This window comes from Triticum aestivum, chromosome 2B, assembly GCF_018294505.1.
Source record: "Triticum aestivum cultivar Chinese Spring chromosome 2B, IWGSC CS RefSeq v2.1, whole genome shotgun sequence".
In the NCBI taxonomy this organism is placed as follows: domain Eukaryota; kingdom Viridiplantae; phylum Streptophyta; class Magnoliopsida; order Poales; family Poaceae; genus Triticum; species Triticum aestivum.
The window spans coordinates 365,733,249-365,751,304 of NC_057798.1; the positions used below are offsets into that span (position 1 = coordinate 365,733,249).

Below are 18,056 nucleotides of genomic sequence, written 5' to 3' on the forward strand. Positions count from 1 at the left end.
TGCGGGGAGCCGTGGAGAGTGGGGAGCGGGGGAGGAGGATGGACGCGGGGGTATGGGGGACTGGTTGATAGGGTTTCACCCCACGTTCCCATCGTCCCCACACAGTAAAATTCTTCACGTACATAAAATCGAAGTCAAAGCACCTTATTTCCTTGACCCCACAAGTAACAAGCCCCACCTGACATTCACATGTGAAGATGATATTAATGTACGAGAAGACCAACGGAGGAGTGACTGCGAGCAGCTAATTCGTTCAGGAGTAAAACCATCGGACGGTCAAAAAACTATAGCGCGCGCAGGTGCCCTCTATGGCCGGGTTGCCTAGAGAGGTTTATATGTTCAATGTTCCAATAAATCTCGTGTAATCTTTCGATCTAGCTTTGAAAGCAAACATGAGTACATTCCATGGGTCTTTGAGAAAATCTGAAACAAGACGATCTATTTGTTCCGTGTGGGAGCTTATCTTTTGCCTCGGTGTAATTTCATGAGTTTTGGTATTGCAATGCCATCTGTAGACTTGGTAAAGCAGCAGAAAGACAGAGACTGGCGAGTCGGAGGCGATGGAACGGATCTAGTCGAAGCGCCCGTCGGTGTGGATGAAGCGCTTGAGCGCGCGCATGAGCTCCGCGGACGCGTCGGACCACGGGTCGATGGTGAAGAAGCCGTGCTGCTGCCCCTCGAACTCCCTCACCCCCACTGGCTTCCCCATCGCCCGCAGCCTCGCGGCGTAGTCCACGGCCCTGTCACGGAGGATGTCGCGGCCTCCGACCACCACCAGCGTCGGGGCCAGCTCCACCGCCTCCAGCGCCGGGCTGTCCGGCCCGAACGGGTTGGAGGCCGGGTGGTCGACCGTGGCGCCGGGAGGCAGCGAGAGGCGCCAGTAGCGGTCGTTGAGCGGGCGGTTGAGGAACGCGTCGTCGGGGCACTCCGCCTCGGACCTCGTCCGTTCCGTGCCGCCGAAGAAGGGCATGAGTTGGACGTAGCCCCTGACGCGGACGTTGCCCAGCTCAGAGCGCCCGGCCGCGGAGCCGAAACGCACGGCCAGGTGGTGGGCGATGGTGCCTCCCGCGGAGTCACCGGAGATAAACACCCGAGTAAAGTCGGCGGCCTCTGTCAGCCATGTGTCGCCGGCGGGGCCGGCCTGCGAAGCAAGCCAGAGGAGGGCGGCGGCGCCGTCGTCGATGGCCGCGGGGAGGCGGTTCTCGGGGGCAAGGCGGTAGTCCGGGGCGACCACGACGGCGCCGAGCTCGGCGGCGAGGCGGAGGCAGTAGTTCTGGCAGTTGGGCCAGGTGCGCGAGCCGATGCAGAAGCCGCCGCCGTGGTAGTAGAAGAAGACCGGTAGGAGCTGGTTCCGCTGGCGCGGCCTGTAGAGCCGGAGTCCCAGCCCGCGGGGCGCGTCGAACTCGGCGTCCTTCCACTCCACGGTGCCGTCGTCCCGCACCGGCGTGGCGAAGCCCGGCCCATCCCTGCGCACCACGGCCCCGTCGCTGTACACCAACAGCACGCCCCGGCAGTCGTCCACGACGACGGGCGCGGCAGAGTCCTCGGAAGCCATTATGGCAGTGAACCGTGGTGAGATGGGACTTGCCAGGTGCGAGGTGATGATATAGACCCGGTTCAGTGGAGTACGTGACGTGCGCGCTGCACCAGGTGGTGTTGTGTGTTTGTCGTCGTCATCTCGGCCGGCCGTGCTGGTGCAGGCCATCGACGGTGTCCGGCGGCCGGCCGTGCTGGTGCAGGCCATCAACGGTGTCCGGCGGCCGGCACTAGGGGACAAGGCTTTGCCGTCACGCAATAAATACAGCGTCCATAGGTGGAGCTTGTAATACAAGTATTCCCTCAATTCACATATACTCCTACAAGATGTTGTAACTTTTTTGAATCAGATGTACACATTTCATTTCAGTGTGTTTGTTCACTCATTTCAGTTTGTGTTTGGTCCATATTCGAAATATCCAAAGCATCTCATATTTATGAACGGAGCGAATATATGACTGTTACAACAAGAGTATAGAGCAAGAACGCTATTTTGTGAAACCAGGATGTAAACCACTCCCTCGTGTTTTGGAGGTATGTTAATACGTGAAGCAGGCCCAGTAAACGGTGTCATGCATGTATACTACTATTGGTACAAATAACACCAAGAGATAACAACGTCCTGGTCCTTTTATTCAGTATGGCCGGGCCGGGTACTGTAAGTTGTATTGTAACTCATGTAGTATGTGTTGGAGTCCTCGGGTAAGGCTGTAACAGATCCAAAGGTTTCATGGACGCATTCAGTGGCGGCACCACGACAAACTTGAACAACCGAACCCACTGCCATGGAATCAGGCACTTCGTTGGTCAGATGCAGACGTGGGGTGGGATGAGCTTTCCTGGATTCATGATGTTGTTGGGATCCAGCGCGGCCTTTATCCTTTTCATCGTCTTCAGTGACTCCATCCCCAGCTCCTTCTCCAGGTACTGCCAATGCACACACCAAAGCACTTGTCACTTGTCACACTCATGGGTGCTGACTTGTTGATGACTCATGTGGAAATTCGAAACAAATCACGGCCTTGATAAGATAAAGAGGTCATAGGTCACCTGCCTTCATTTTCCCTGTGCCAACACCATGCTCTCCTGTGCATGTACCTTCCATGGACAGAGCAGTATGAACCATGAAATGGTTTAGTCTCTCTGCTTCCCTTCGCTCTTCCTCCTGGCTTGGATCAAATAGGATAATTGTGTGGAAATTTCCGTCACCGGCATGGGCGATAACCAAACTGAAAACATACACAAGTCAGAGAGAAGGTCCTCCTGGATAATTAAAAGGATAGCATACTGTACTGTCATGCTGGAGCTGCGGTAAGAATCGCATGCTACTTCATCAAGAGTTCGATCGAATTTTCAAACTGCCCTGCTCTCCTATAAATACAAATCTAATACAAAAGAGGTGGCCATGGCTTTCCTAGCTACAACAAATAACAAAATGGGAAAAACCTAGGTACTGCGTAAGGGAGAATATGTACCAAGTCAATGGTGACGCATCAAGTAGTTGCTTAGATACAGATATGCATTCTGCAAGTCTAGACAATGGAACACAAACATCCTGCATGAACAACAATTGGGGCGGCATTAGAATTTACAAGACTTGATACAGTTCATCCACTGAAAACCAACAGATAATAAGGCTACAATAATCATAATGAGCATTGGCCGATCTCTGTGAGCATATGAGATAAAAAAAATTATGAAGCTGACAAGATCTGCATTTACCACCAAGGGACAAAAAAGCCATATGTTGATTCAAAAAAGAGAAGAGAGCGGCGCCAGTTACCCTTTAGGCCTTTACATAACTGAGAAGATATTTCGTTGCTATTTGCTAAGTACCCTATACTTGAATGTGAACTAAAATTGGATCACATTCCATATTTTCGCCAAATGATGATTAAATTGGTGCATGTTGACAAATGCCAAGATTCACAACTAAGGAGGTAAACATAATGGTATATGATGCATGCCACTAGAGACTAGATATCTCTAACCAACCAAAAAGGTGATGACTATAGTGATATCAAATACTGAGCAAGCAATCAAACCGTTATCATAGCTTCATGATCAGGTTTCATGGCAAAACCAGCCCAAAGTGCCTCCTTCCTGATCTGCACATAGAGGAAAATGCCATTAAAATATGCTTCAAGAACAAATATCATATATATCACAGTACTACTATTCTCCAGAAACCAGGGAACATAATGTCGTACTGTATGACACTGGTATTGCATGGCCTGTGCACAATCATGCGGCACAAAGAAACATCTGTAGATTAGCTCTACAATTTCAGATGACTGACCTTCCACAGTTCCTCTTTAGCATTTGGCTCCTCCACAAAAATAAAATCAGAACCATGGTGCTCTGCAGCAATCTTTTGAACCAACAGTGTTTGTTCAAGTGCATATGCTTCTGAATAGTTGCAATGGAAAGTAACAAAGAGAAGGAAGATCAGTCAGTTCTTGATGTGTAAGCTGAAGGAATGTTTGCAGCTTAAGAAGAGCTTTTAAGTAACTTGTCCAAGCAAGTGAACAACCAACAGAAGACGATAGTAAATTACTGAATATGTGTTAATTACATCCCCAAGATAAGGAACAGCTGTAGACCACAAGCATGAGCTATGGGTATCACTTCTGAAAATTGTCTAGAGTCTACTAAAAAGTAGTGTGCACAAAGTGAATTTAGTTTTAATAGAGAGATCGCAATGTTAGGAAAGCAACTTAACTTTATTGAAGGCCCAAGGGGCATATATATATATTACACATGACTTGAGGTGCAAGGAAACTAAACATAGACTAATAAGGATTCCTAGACCAATACTAATATACTCCTTAACACACACCCTCAAATGCAAAGCGTATGCAATAGCATTGCATTTGAAGAAGCGTAATTCTAGAAAAAAATGATAATCCAAATCCGCATCTTGAGAGTGTCGTCGCAGCATGAAGAATCTTCAAAACCTGTCGAGTCGCCAAAGGGGATAACGAAGAGATGGCACATCAGAGGAAGACACCGCATCAATAGAAGATACAAAAGAAGTATCAAGAGAAGATGGGTTGTCAAAAGAAGATGGCACATCAAGAGAATGAAGCATTTGCTTAAAGAATCATGGCCCATGTTAACCGACGGCGAAAGAAGCACGGCGGCAAGAGAATGGGCTTAGATCAACAATGCAAAGAGAGGCCACAGAAATCCTATTGAGAGGACAATGACCAGAAAAAGGCTGGCAGACAAAAGTTTGGTGGACTCACATGACAAAACACAAAATTTCAACGGATTTGGTGGACGCAGCGGAAAACAAAGAAACTAGAAACGGCAGGGGACCAGGGGACGGGAGCACCATGTAGCAGCAGGAAGCAACATCACGTAGCAGCAGGAAAGCAGCAAGCAGCACCACGTAGCAGGAGGAAGTAGGTAGCTAGCACCAAGTTGCTGCCGGAAGCAACTAGCACCAAGTAGCGGAGATCCAGTAGCGTGCTGAGAGCACCGGTGGCCGGCAGCAGGATCCGGAGGGTGGCATCGATGGGATCCACAGCTGGGACGGACGGGGCGTTGACCCGGAGACCTGGTCCCGGAGCAGACGTGTGCCCACAGCGACTAGGGCGGCCGCCAGAGAGCTTGTCGTCTGTGTCGATCTGGGAGCAGCGTCGTCGATGCGTGCCTTCGATGCGTGGAAGAAGACGGGCTTCGATATGTGCCTTGGAGACGATCGAGCAGCGCAGGCCCGCAGCAGAGGAGAGCGTCGAGCAGACGCAGCTGAGACCTGGCGAACCAGCAGCGCAGGAGGACGCGCGTAAAGCCATACAGCAGGCAGAGAAGCGGTAGGCCCGCCGGCCGGAGAGAGGAGCAGCGGCGGCCGATGCAAAAATTGGATCGGGACAGAGATTGGAAAAAAAAATCCAATTGAGGGCGAGTTGCGCATCCGGAGACCTAAACCTAGGCTCTAATACCATGTTAGCAAAGCAACTTAACTTTATTGAAGGCCCAAGGGGCATATATATATATTACACGTGACTTGAGGTGCAAGGAAACTAAAAATAGACTAATAAGGATTCCTAGACCACAATACTAATACTCCTTAACACGCAAGAGGTATATGTACACCAGAAAGTTTTAACTACTCCCTCCGTCCCATAATATAAGATGCTATTACAGCCAGTACATTGGTTGTAATAGCATCTTATATTATGGGACGGAGGGAGTATATGCTAAGTTATAACCTAGAATACAAAAACAATATATTGCTGGTATAGTAGATAGTGTCATTCTTTACCTGTTATTGTCAATCACGCAATATCAAATTCACAAACTATTAGTATTATAGATACAAAATTAAGACCATGGAAATGAATCTGTCAGTTATGTCAATATGCCTGCAAAATCTAAGCATTTTTTATGTTTATATTCCTCTTTGTAGTATTATATTCTTTTTAATGTAGTGAAATCTTCTTGGGGTGTGTATTTGGGTGGTTGCATGCATAAAACTTCGCAGTTTGAACCGTTGCGGCAACTTGCATAATTCCTTGTACATATCATGCGACTCTGATCATCAATCTAGATACTGATTTAAGGAATGTGCACATATTTCAAATTTATCTAGATTGTACTACTAGAACTCAGGACTGCCACCATAGATGCATAATGCAATATAAATGGCATAAAACTGCAAGTTAGGTTACCTGTCCCTATGAATTCAAACATCAAGGTCGGCACTTCAGGCAAGCTTTTACCGTTTGCCATGTTTATTGCCCTTATCTGAACCTCATCTAACAATTCCACTCTCGAGACCTAACCAACCAGAAAAAGATAGTATCAGTAACTAACTAGCCAACAACAACCTTACTGAATTTTGGTTACCCACTGATACATCTCAACAAATGTAACTTGTACTCAAGCACTTCAACTGAAGTCAAGCTAACACCTACAATAGTCCCCGAAAAACATCTAACACCACCATCGACGGCCACTTAATGTGCAACGGACAAATTATGTCACATGAACAAATACGAACATGGAGATATGAACATTAAGTCCATGTGGTAACTGGTAAGGATGTCGATTATTTCATATTTGACTTACAATTTTTTCAAATGTCATAGCAATGAAAGAAAAACGGAAGGACACGGACAAACCTGTATGCCAGAATGCATTGTTGCAATAGCAACATCAGCAGCATCCTTAACCGTTTGAAAATTGCACATAGCAACCTGAATATAGAGAGCATTTAGGAGGAATGAGTTCATAGGTAAAATGAAGACGCAGAGAGAACTACAAAAAAAGGTCGACAAAGCTAGACGAATAAGGTAGCATGCTATGCATGTCCATTACTCTTTCAAAACTTCTAACATTGAAAATGGTACATGGTTTGCTACTAGAAATGGCAAAACAAGATGAATGTTGTGGCGACGTGAATACTGGTGCATTGTAAGAATAGCCGTGTTGCGGTTTATATGTTATAACTTAGGATTGCGGACCGCCTTCCCACGTGGAGGGCGTCCATGCGAAGGTGGGTCGCCTCACCTGGGGGCTGGTGTTCCGGACCTTAGCAGGGCCGCGACCAGCCTAAGGATCCGCTGGTTGTGGAGGATGTGCACTGAACTCCTCCGCTCTGGGAGAGGCCTCGACCTGTAATTCTCCCACGATGAGTGTGAGGTGTTCGCCACAATGGGCCGCATCCACCAGGATGGTGGTTGGTGGCAGGACCTCAGCCTTATTCTGGGAGGATCGCTGGCTCGATGGCCGTGCCATTTCTGAGATTGCGCCTGAGCTCCTAACGTTGGTCTCGGGTGCATCAGGAAATGCCGGACCGTCAGCGATGCCTTGGCTGGCCGCCGTTGGATCTCGGATATCAGAGGGGCCTGAGCCCATTGGCACTCTGGCAGTATATCGAGGTCTGGTGGTTGGTGTGCCGATACTCCTCCAAGAGCTGCTACGAATCTTGTTCTAGGGGGGGGGGGGGGGGGCAGTCGGTTCAAGTTCGTGGAAGCTTAACTGAATGACTTGGGCCCCACCTAGGGTCAAGTTCTTTGTGTGGCTTGCCTGCCAGGACCTTTGTTGGGCTGCTGAGAGCCTGGCACGCCGAGGCCTTCAGCATGCATCATGTTCCGTGCTCTGTGATCAGTCGGAGGAACAATGGCTCAGCTCCTCACTGTTTGTTCCTTCTCGCGCGTGGTGTGGCACGATGTTCTTTCCTGGTTGCGTTCGACGGCAAGACACCCAATGCGGAGGACGACTTCGTGGATTGGTGGCATCGAATGGGCCACTCGGTCCCAGCTGTTAAGCTTCATACGCTAGCCAACCCAACCAAAAGTCCAAACTGATGGAAAGGGCTAGACAATCCACATATACACTTCAACACCGCCTCTCACGTGTGACGCGGGAAGTCAACACGTGAATAGACTCAGAGGTATGACTCAAGAGGCCTATACGTGGACACAGAGGGGGCAGCAACAATTTTTGGATAAATCGCGAAAGCCAGGACTTGAACTCAAGACCTTAGGCTCCGATACCATGTTATGAAAGCGCGAGCTGGCCAGAGGAAGATGGCGGCATCGCGAAATTGGATCAGCACGACTTGCGCGTGCTAAAAAAATAACCTAATCTCTGATAGCGCAGTGGTAAAGCTGCTGCCTTGTGACCATGAGGTCATGGGTTCAAGTCCTGGAAACAGCCTCTTACAGAAATGTAGGGAAAGGCTGCGTACTATAGACCCAAAGTGGTCGGACCCTTCCCTGGACCCTGCGCAAGCGGGAGCTACATGCACCAGGTTGCCCTTTTTTTTCTGATAGCATATTAAGCTTCATGCGCTAGCCAACACAACCAAAAGGCCGAACTGACGGAAAGGGCTAGGCAATCCACATATACACTTCAACACCAGCCTCTCCTCAGAAGGGCACATCCACAGCCATCATGTTGGTGGCATGTTCTGGAAGCATCGCAATGCATTATCTTCGACAACGCTCCCCTTAGCTTGCCTTCCCTCGTTGGTACGATCCAAGAGGAAGCCAGGCAATGGGTGTCTGGCGGGCGTGAGAGGCCTTCAGGTTGTGCTACGGGGCTGAGGTCAAGCCTAGGGACGACCGCGGTGTGTTGGAGTGTGACCTTCTTTGGGCTTGTACAAACTCTTTCCTTCTACCAATGCATTGAAATGCAAAGCTTTTGTGTTTTCCCGGAAAAAAACACTTCCCAAATTTTATATCATAGAACATTAAGCCAATAAACATTTTTTTAGGAACATAGGGAGAACATCACATAGAAATGTTCCGGATAATGTAATTGTCTAGTGCAGGATAAGATAGACTGTTAAAAGAAAATATCTTGTGTTCATACAAATGTTGTTTCCATTCCTAAGATGCAAGATAAGAGTTAAGTCATAGTAATACGGCATGAAGAATGGTGTTTCTCCACAGGATGTGCTACATAAAGAGTGTATATCCTAAACAGAGAAACAGGTTAGTTGTTAAAACTTAACAGTTAACATTCAAGTATACAAAGTGCAGTAAGAATTGTTAGCAAAACATTATTTCGACAGTGAATAAATCAAAACAGAAGACCTACCACGGAATGAGATGGAAGCTTTTGAAGTCGTAAAGTCACTTCTGTAATTACCCCTAAAGTCCCTTCACTTCCAATAATCAACCGAGTTAGGTCATATCTGACATTCAACATGGTGGAAAATAAAAAAAGTTGTCAATACTAATGGCAGCAACAGATGTATAACTTCATATATATAATATGTAGACATTATGGGAAAAGCAAGCAGCGCAGCACAACTAAGATTCACTCCCGAAGAAATGAAGCCTTTTAATCTTAAGAAACAGGAGCAGTTCTTGTATACCCAGCTGCACTCTTTCGAGCCCGAGAACCGGTCTTGACAACGTCGCCATCTGGTAGAACAGCCTGATGTACCATAAAAGATCACTACGATCACTACTTGTATGCTTAGTCAAATGTACAGTATATGGGGAAATAATGAGGATAGCAAAAGGACCTGAAGATTGATAACATTGTCCCGCATAGTTCCATACCTACAAACTAAGAAGCAAATTCATCAAAGCCATCTAACATAAGTATCATAAGAATACAACAGATAAACAGGTGAATTGTGCATGTTATGGCTGTCCTTCCTCTTTGTGCAGATGGGGTTACAGGTGCACTGTAGAAGCCAAAAAGTGGCCTGAAATTATACGGAGAATTACCTCACGGCTAATGAACCAGAACATCGTGTAGCGCACATTCCACCAATAGTGGCTCCAGGTCCTGTAAATCAGACCAATGTAGATAAGCTACGCCACTAAACTAGTGCAAAAGCAAGCAGCCGCTGATGCCATTTAGTGGACCCAGAAAGATGATCGAACTTCAGTGCAACTATTGAGTACTACAAACATGCATAGTTATCTCCCTAGGACAGAAGGTACATAACACCTAAATGTCTGGAGGGTGCAATTACACTGTTCAACTGCAGTCGAGTTGCATTGAACATAATTTATTAGGTTATGTCAATCTGGATTTTGCACCTAAATGTCTGGAAGATGCAATTACACTACACAAGTCGGTTGCAAACAAAGTTGCTGTTCAACTGTAGTCGAGTTACACTGAATATGAAAGGGCAAAGGACATAGCAACAAAGGGCATGATGAAAGGTTTTTTTTTTTTGACAAGATTGATCTGTTTGGATCTTGGTCCATGATGGCCTTTTTATTGATTTTGATGATTGAATAATTTCATATCAGGTTATGTCAATCTGGATTTTACATGGTCGGTTGAAAAGGTAAAAAGAAAGGACAGACCCAGTGCTAGAAGCTCCCATACCAGGTGGGCTCTGGGGAAGGATACGAGGCAAGCCTTACCCCTGCACAGAGCAATGCAGAGAGGCTGCGTCGAACCCAGGACTTCTTGGCTGGGGAATACTTCACTTCGTCGGTTGAAAAGGTAAATGGACAGAAAAAAATGGAAGGTGAAAGGACACAAGGAGCTTGCCTGGGTCAAGAGGGAAAAAGAGACCATGGGGTTTCAGGTATTCATTCAGCTCAATCCATCCAACTCCTGGTTCAACTACAACATCCATATCCTCAACATGCAGAGATTTGATTTTCTGCAATGAATTTATGATACATTAAAATATACAGTATGAAATTAACAGATCGTATCCTGCATGTATATAGCTCATTGCTAAGAAAGTGCTTGCCTGCTTGGTATAACAAAATATAGTAAAATAGATGAGCCAAGTACTCTAGCACTTTTTAGGCATTAGAGTAAGATTTCGATTTATTCATAATGAGTTCATCTACATCATTGTTAATGTTATGATTACATGGCTGTTGATCATAAATCTTAATATTTACCTTCATTGAAGACATGTCAATGCAAACACCACCATGAGGTGCCAACGTATGTCCCTCAATTGATGTAGCCCCACCATATGGTACAATCGGCACCTGATTCCAAAAGAAAGAAAGAAAGAAAGAAACACCACTTGGTGTTACTGAAATGGAATGTACCAACTCCGATCAATAAAGCATCAGAATTCAGAGTATTACTATCTTTTAGGCCTTAGAGTAATTAGAGTTTGTTCCATCTGGTATCAGCGTCATCTACAATGGTGGACGATGACAAAGACGACGGCGGAACATCAACCTCGCGCTCAAGGAGCTAGCGACCCAGCTGAAGGAGATGGTGGTGCAACGGGCCACAGATCAGGCTTTCATGGAGGGCCTCGTCCAGCGCCTCAACACCTTGGAACAGCGCCCCAGCGCTCCACCTTCCACATTGGTCGACCTGCGCGCGGCGTTGCTGGCAGCCAGCGGCTCCTCCGCCGCCTCCTCCACACCGTCTGGTACCTCCGCCGCCCTCGCCACCACCGCCCCCACCACTGTCCCCACCCTCCTGAGCGCCGGATTTGATCCACGCTTTCCCCCACCGCCGTCACCACCCCACTTTCCGTCCTCCCAATTCTTCCCACAACAACCTCATGTTTACCCTCCGTTCAACCCAGCTTTCCACCACGCATCTCTGCCACCACTTCCCTACCAACAGCCACCCGCCAATTCTTATCAGCCACTTCCTCAAACACTACAGACCCAGCCCACCTATGCCGGCCTCACCATACCTCACGTCAATTGCCCCCCTCCCATACCAGCACCTTGGTTCTGGCTCCGGCTCCGGCTTCGGTGTCTCACGCTTTCACAAGCTCGATTTTCCTACTTACGATGGTTCCGTCGATCCGCTTGGCTGGCTTCATCGGTGCAAGCAATTCTTCCGGGGACAGCGCACGGAGGAGGCTGACAAGGTGTGGACAGCGGCATACCACCTAGTAGACAATGCTCAGTTCTGGTACCTCCAGTTTGAGTGTGATCATGGCATTACCTCGTGGCAGCACTTCAAGGAGGCGTGTCACCTTCAGTTTGGGCCGTCTGTACGCGCCAACCCCCTGGGCGAGTTGGCTCAGCTTCCGATCACCTCTACCGTTGCCGACTACACCAGCAGATTTATGGCGCTGTTGTGCAGGACCAGCGAACCATTAAGCTCAGCCCAGCAGCGTTTCCTGTATACAGCCGGACTTCCTGAAGGCCTCAAAGTCGATGTCGAGCTTCAGCAACCGGTGGACCTCCACACGGTAGTATCCCTCGCTAAGGCATATGAACAACGCCATCTGTTCCCACCACTCATGGTCCCGACACGTCCCCGTGGTTCGACGTCTTGGGCACGAGGGCCGACTTTGCCGCCTGCTGCACGTCCCATGCCACAAGGCGTTCCTGCTGCAACTGCTGCCCCTACACCGGCTCCTCGCGCTACGCGCCGCCTCACACCTACCGAGATGGCTGAACGCCGTCGCCAAGGTCTCTGTTACAACTGTGATGAGCAATACGTCCCAAGTCATCGATGTGCACGCTTGTTCTTCATCAAGCTCGATGATTTTGTGCCTGAGGATGCACCTTTCGAGGAGGAACCAGAGACGCCACACATCTCGCTTCACGCCATCACCGGGCTCTGGAGTATCCGCATGATTGACACCATACAGCTGCGTATCGTCATCGGCACTCTTCGTGTTGTCTTTCAGGTCATGCGGCAGCAGTCCCTCTTCCTCAAGCGCAAAAAGTGTTGCTTTGGTGAGTCCTCCGTGGCCTACCTGGGTCATGTCATTGATGCTGATGAGGTGGCCATGGATAAGGATAAGGTGCACGCAGTTGCTGACTGGCCTACGCCTCGTTCGGTCTGGGCGTTACGCGGCTTCTTGGGGCTGGCCAGCTACTATCGCAAGTTCATCAAGGACTTCGGCATGCTCGTTGCTCCTCTCACGCGCCTACTCAGCAAGGAGGGATTTCGATGGTGCCCAGAGGCAGAGGATTCCTTCTAGGCACTCAAGCATGCCCTTGGTCAAGATCCGGTGCTCCAGATGCCGGACTTTGACATTCGCTTCATTGTTGAGTGCGACGCCTCCGGGACTGGCTTCGGTGCCCTTCTTCACCAAGGTGCGGGGCCCTTGGCCTTTTCAATCGGCCCATTGCTTCACTCCATGCCCAGCTTGTTGCCTATGAGCGGGAACTCATTGGACTGGTTCAGGTTGTACGTCACTGGCAGCCATATCTTTGGGGTCGTGCCTTTACCGTACGCACCAACCACTACAGCCTGAAGTTTCTCCTTGACCAGCGGCTTTCGACAATCCCTCAACACCAATGGGTCAGCAAATTGTTTGGAGTCGACTTCACTGTCGAGTTCCGCCTGGGTCGCCTCAACATCGTTGCTGACGCCCTCTCCCGTCGTGATGCCGATGCAGCATCTACGCTTTGTGCTCTCTCGCTGCCAATCTTCACCATCTTTGAGGACCTACGGCGTGAGATCAACGCTTCCCCTGAGTTGACCTCCATTCGTGATGGTATTCGCGCCGGTGATCACGACCACCCCTGGAGTTGTGTTGACAACTTGATTCTTCATGGGCGTCGGGTGCATGTGTTGCCCACCTCCCCGTCCATACCAGCGATTTTGCAACATGCTCATGGCACACACAGGGGGTCCAAAAGACGCTTCATCGACTCCGAGCTGATTTCCATGTCCCTGGTGATCGCCAATTGGTTCAGGATTTGGTACGTGCTTGTGTAATCTGTCAGCGCAATAAGACAGAAACACTCCTGCCTGCCGGGTTACTTCAGCCTCTGCCGGTCCCAACGTCTGTGTGGAGTGATATCTCCATGGATTTCATCGAGGTGCTGCCAGGGGTGCATGGCAAGTCCGTGATCCTCCCGGTCATTGACCGTTTCTCCAAATATGCACACTTCATTCCGTTGTCCCATCCATACACGGCTGTCTCTGTGGCAAAGGCATTTTTTGAGGGCAGTGTGTGCCTCCATGAACTTCCACAGTCAATTGTCAGTGATTGAGATCCTGTCTTCACCAGCAACTTTTGGCGTGAGTTATTCAAGTTGTCCGGCGTTCAGCTTCACATGAGCTCAGCCTTTCACCCCCAGTCTGCCGGCAGACTGAAGTTGTCAGCAAAGTCATCGCAATGTACCTGCGTTGCCTCACTGGTGATCGGCCACGGCGCTGGGTCGAATGGTTGCCCTAGGCGGAATTCTGCTACAACACGTCCTACGACTCCGCTCTTCGTGCCACTCCATTCGAGGTTGTCTATGGTTGGCCACTGCCACGTCTTCGTGACTATGTTCCTGGCGAGGCCAAGGTGCAGCTGTGGACACCGCCTTGCAGGATCGCGCCAACTTCGTTCATGAGGTTGGTGAGCGTCTCCATCAAGCGCGGCAGCGGGCAAAGCATTATTATGATGACAAGCATCGCGAGCTGGCATTTGGCATTGGTGATTGGGTGTGGCTTCGCCTTCACCAACGTGCAGCAGCATCGTTACCAGGTCACAAGCATGGCAAATTGTCTCCTCGCTTCTATGGGCCTTTCCAAGTCACTGAAGTCATTGGTTCTGTTGCATATAGACTCGCGCTGCCTGCTGGAACTCGACTCCATGATGTATTCCATGTCAGTCCCCTTAAAACATTTCATGGTGAACCACCAGCTACTCCTGTTGTACTTCCTGCCATTGAGGATGGCCGTGTGGTGCCTGCACCAACCAAGATTCTTCAATCCAGCATTCGCCGCGGCGTGAAGCATGTTCTTGTGCAGTGGGTTGGGGCTTCTGAAGATGATGCAACATGTGAGCCGCTGGATGAGTTAATTGCTCGTTTTCCCACGTTTCAGCTCGAGGATGAGCTGTTTGTGGAGGGTGGGAGAGATGTTATGTGGGGAACCACATATGGTCGGAGGGCCCAAGCCCTGGTCGCACCACCCCCTGGTCCAGCCCAAAGTGGCTAGGATTCCTGTACTGCTACAAGTAGTTATTAAGGTTCAGATTCGTATTAGGTTCAGAGTCCAGATTAGTTAGTAGGTTCAGATTCCAAATAAGTGCAGAGTCCAGATTAGAACTTGTTCCAGAGTCCAGATTGTATTCCCTTTGAGTCAGCTTGTCAGCCAAGTTATTCCTGTTATATATGGGGCTTCTCCCACGATCAATAAAGCATCAGAATTCAGAATATTACTGTCTTTTAGGCCTTAAAGTAATTAGAGTTTGTTCCATCCCGCGTCTAGCTTTGTCCTCCCTTCCCGCATCACCGCCCCGTGGGGGTCACCGGCTTGCCGTTGCGCTCGGACCTCGCCGGATCTGGGATTGCGCCTCCGCACCCCTTCCTCAGCCGCACGCCATCGTCAGATCCGCTGGGGCGGGGTCAGACTCGTCCGGATGTTGTGGCTTCACGTCGCACGCGAAGGCCTGCGCCAATCGCACACGTCCCTGATTCATCTGCCCCCTCGCGCGTACGTGCACGACGCCCGACCACCGTTGGTTAGCCTCCGTCCCCGTCCTTCTCGCCTCATCCGCCTCCAGCGTCCCTCCATGATGGTCCCCCGGTACTGCCATGGTGTCAGCGGCCAATGCAGGATCTAGTTTTGGCATACGCCATGCCACTGTGGATCTGGACAGCATCCACCCAACCCGACAGCATCCACCCAACCCCCCCCCCCCTCTCTCGCTCCATCAGATCCAATCACACATCCACCTCCGTCTTCCCCTGGCCCGGATTCTCCATCCTTGCGCCACGACAGCCTTGCTGCTCTCTGCCTTGTTATGTTGTGATCCAAATTCAATTATAAAGATAAAGACTAACTTCTAACGAGCGAGTGGAGTGACGCCCGTCGCCAGGAGGCTTGGGCCGAAGTGGAGCGTAGCGAAGTCTGAAGGTGGAGGGGTTTTTCCCCTTCGTGTTGGAGGGGTTTTCAACGTTAAAATCTTGTGTCTCCTATGTTGATTTCGTTCTTCGTCATTTGATTTGCATGTCGTATCTCTAACTTGCCTCATGTTGTGCAGCTGGTGGTTGCCCTCCGGTCCTGCCGTGTCAGAGGTGTGGAGGAGTTTGGAGGTTGTGAGGAGACCAAAGAAATCTGCCCGACGGCCGCCGGTTGACTACGGCGACGCCTGCAGGCGCCGCGTTCCACCTTGGTGGCGTGTCAGACCTCGTCCTCCTCGGCGGCAGTGTAGCAATGGGGAGAAATCCCTTGCCGGTCACGCGGCAACGACAACAGCGATGCATTCACACTGTTTCCCATGTTGGTGGCGCTGTCTTCATCTCCTACTTGTCCTCCGATGAACTTCTTGGTATTCTCTAAGCTATCTCCAACATCTCCGGACACTGCCGTTGGGTAGATCCTCTTATCATCTCTTTCATTGTTGTGTGTGCCCTTCCTATACACTCCACCTTGGGTGACAACCACCCTCCTGTGGGGATGATTTCATTAACGGCATTCTCTTCGATCATGTCACTTCACCATCACAGTTATTTCTCGACGTCCATTGGAATGAGACCCTCCCTTCCAGCGGTGAACTCGCGGCTCCCCCTCGTGCATGCTTGTCGAGTCAGATCCTTTCCTGTGGTCATCTTTACTCCTTCCTGGGCAATGAAAACCCTTCCCGAGTGTCGGATGGCTCGGTCTTGGTAATGGCACAACTCCTCGATGTGGCCACCCGTGGTCTACCCCTGTCAGTGGTTCCGGTGTTGTCTTGGTGATGCTTCCACGTGCGTTCCTTGAAGTTTGCTGTTGTGCTGTCTCCTGGCATGATCTGCTTCCTTGATAGCCTCTCTCTGCTGCTAGTGCACCATTTATGTTGTTATGCCTTAGATTGTGCTGCATCACAACCATCTATATTCTTCTGATGTTTAGGTGGTTGATCCTTGCGCTGTGTTGTAACTTGTACTTGGTGTTTTTTTGGGGTGTTTTCTATGTTCTTGCCTCCGCGAGATGTATTGCCCCTCGGGCAGTTAAGGTTTCGATCAGGTTTCCAACATAAACTGGATCATGGTTTTCAACCCATTTCCCACGTAAACTGGCCCATTTCTTTTGAATTGAGATCAATATACAGGCGGGGATAAGAGTTCAAAAAAGAAAAGGAACAGCTAGGTGGCTCAATCATAGAAATGGTTGTTGTGGAAACCAGAAGTACAGGATACAGAATCCAAATCAGTAACTCTTGCAAAACAGGGAGCATATGATGTTCCTTTAGGCTAATGAATGGAAGCGTGCCATACCTTGTACTTATTACAAGTCATCACAATATTCCGTACCTCATACTGGGACCTGCAAATCAGTAATGGAGGCATTACAATACATGGAACAAGCTTGGCATATAAACCCACAAAAGGGTAATTGTCAGTGTGTGCCGGGTGAGATCACTTTGGGAAGACGACGACGTCGGGCACGTTGACTGCCTTGTGGAAGCTATTCTGCGGCGTCCCGTGGAAGCTCCTCTCCTCGTAATCCACCGTCAGGTTCTCCTGCAAAACAGCAACCCACTTAGTCAGTAAGCATGCCGCGGATTGAATTAACCAACGGACAGGAAAAACAACAAACACAAGGTACGCAGCATCGCCGCCCGCAGGCACTAGGGCAAGCCGGCAATGGCAGCGCGGAACTCGAATTCACTTACCCCGAGGAAGGATGCGAGCTCTTCTATGAACTGCCGTGGCACGCGCTTGCGCTCCCCACGCACCAACAGCTCGGTGCTGTCTTTCCCGCCGACCCTGGGCCAAATCAACAGACAAGCACAGGGCGCTGTCAGCTCAGCAGTCAACGATGCGAGAAGTGACGTAGCCGTCGATCGAGCGACTGGTTTGGATCGGATGGGCATGCACGCACCGGTGGTCGGGGCCGGCATCGCAGAGAGCGACGGAACCGGTGATTCCGCCTGCGGCTGCGGCGGCGAGGAAGGAGAGGAAGGCAGGAAGGCCGCGGTTGGAATTGGGGGAGGACGGGTCCCGGGGCTGCGGGAGGGGCTGGGTGGAGAAAGGGAGGCGGAGGGCGGACAAGGGGAGGAGCACGCGGCGGGGCCGGGAGAGGCGGAAGAGGGAGGCGGCCATGGATGGCGGCAGGACGGATCGGACACTGGACCACGTGCTCGTCAGGATGGGGGGGCATCGATTCACTGGTGTTGGGGAACGCATTTGTATTTTTATACGTAATAGAAGAAACACTAT

The 18,056-nt window shown here is 49.9% G+C and overlaps 2 protein-coding genes across 3 annotated transcripts; both read right to left on the reverse strand.

The window, feature by feature from the left end:
• Positions 1-343: 343 nt before the first annotated feature.
• On the reverse strand, positions 344-1,605 carry LOC123044939 (probable carboxylesterase 15). Its single transcript, XM_044467818.1, has one exon. The coding sequence runs from the start codon at positions 1,553-1,555 to the stop codon at positions 572-574; it is 984 nt and encodes a 327-aa protein (XP_044323753.1). The 5' UTR covers positions 1,556-1,605; the 3' UTR covers positions 344-571.
• A 347-nt stretch (positions 1,606-1,952) lies between these two features.
• Positions 1,953-18,052, reverse strand: LOC123044937 (D-lactate dehydrogenase [cytochrome], mitochondrial). 2 transcript variants are annotated; one of them, XM_044467816.1, is made up of 17 exons: positions 17,719-18,052; positions 17,510-17,603; positions 17,257-17,357; positions 17,112-17,160; positions 10,878-10,970; positions 10,513-10,627; positions 9,732-9,792; positions 9,524-9,560; positions 9,371-9,432; positions 9,091-9,187; positions 6,666-6,740; positions 6,213-6,321; positions 3,836-3,945; positions 3,582-3,644; positions 3,012-3,091; positions 2,587-2,765; positions 1,953-2,463 (listed from the first exon to the last, which is right to left on the reverse strand). In XM_044467816.1, the coding sequence occupies exons 1-17, from the start codon at positions 18,021-18,023 to the stop codon at positions 2,168-2,170; spliced, it is 1,926 nt and encodes a 641-aa protein (XP_044323751.1). In that variant the 5' UTR covers positions 18,024-18,052; the 3' UTR covers positions 1,953-2,167. The 2 variants fall into 2 exon arrangements, with proteins under 2 accessions (XP_044323751.1, XP_044323752.1); XM_044467817.1 differs by having other exon boundaries at positions 2,591-2,765; positions 17,719-18,046.
• Positions 18,053-18,056: the final 4 nt, after the last annotated feature.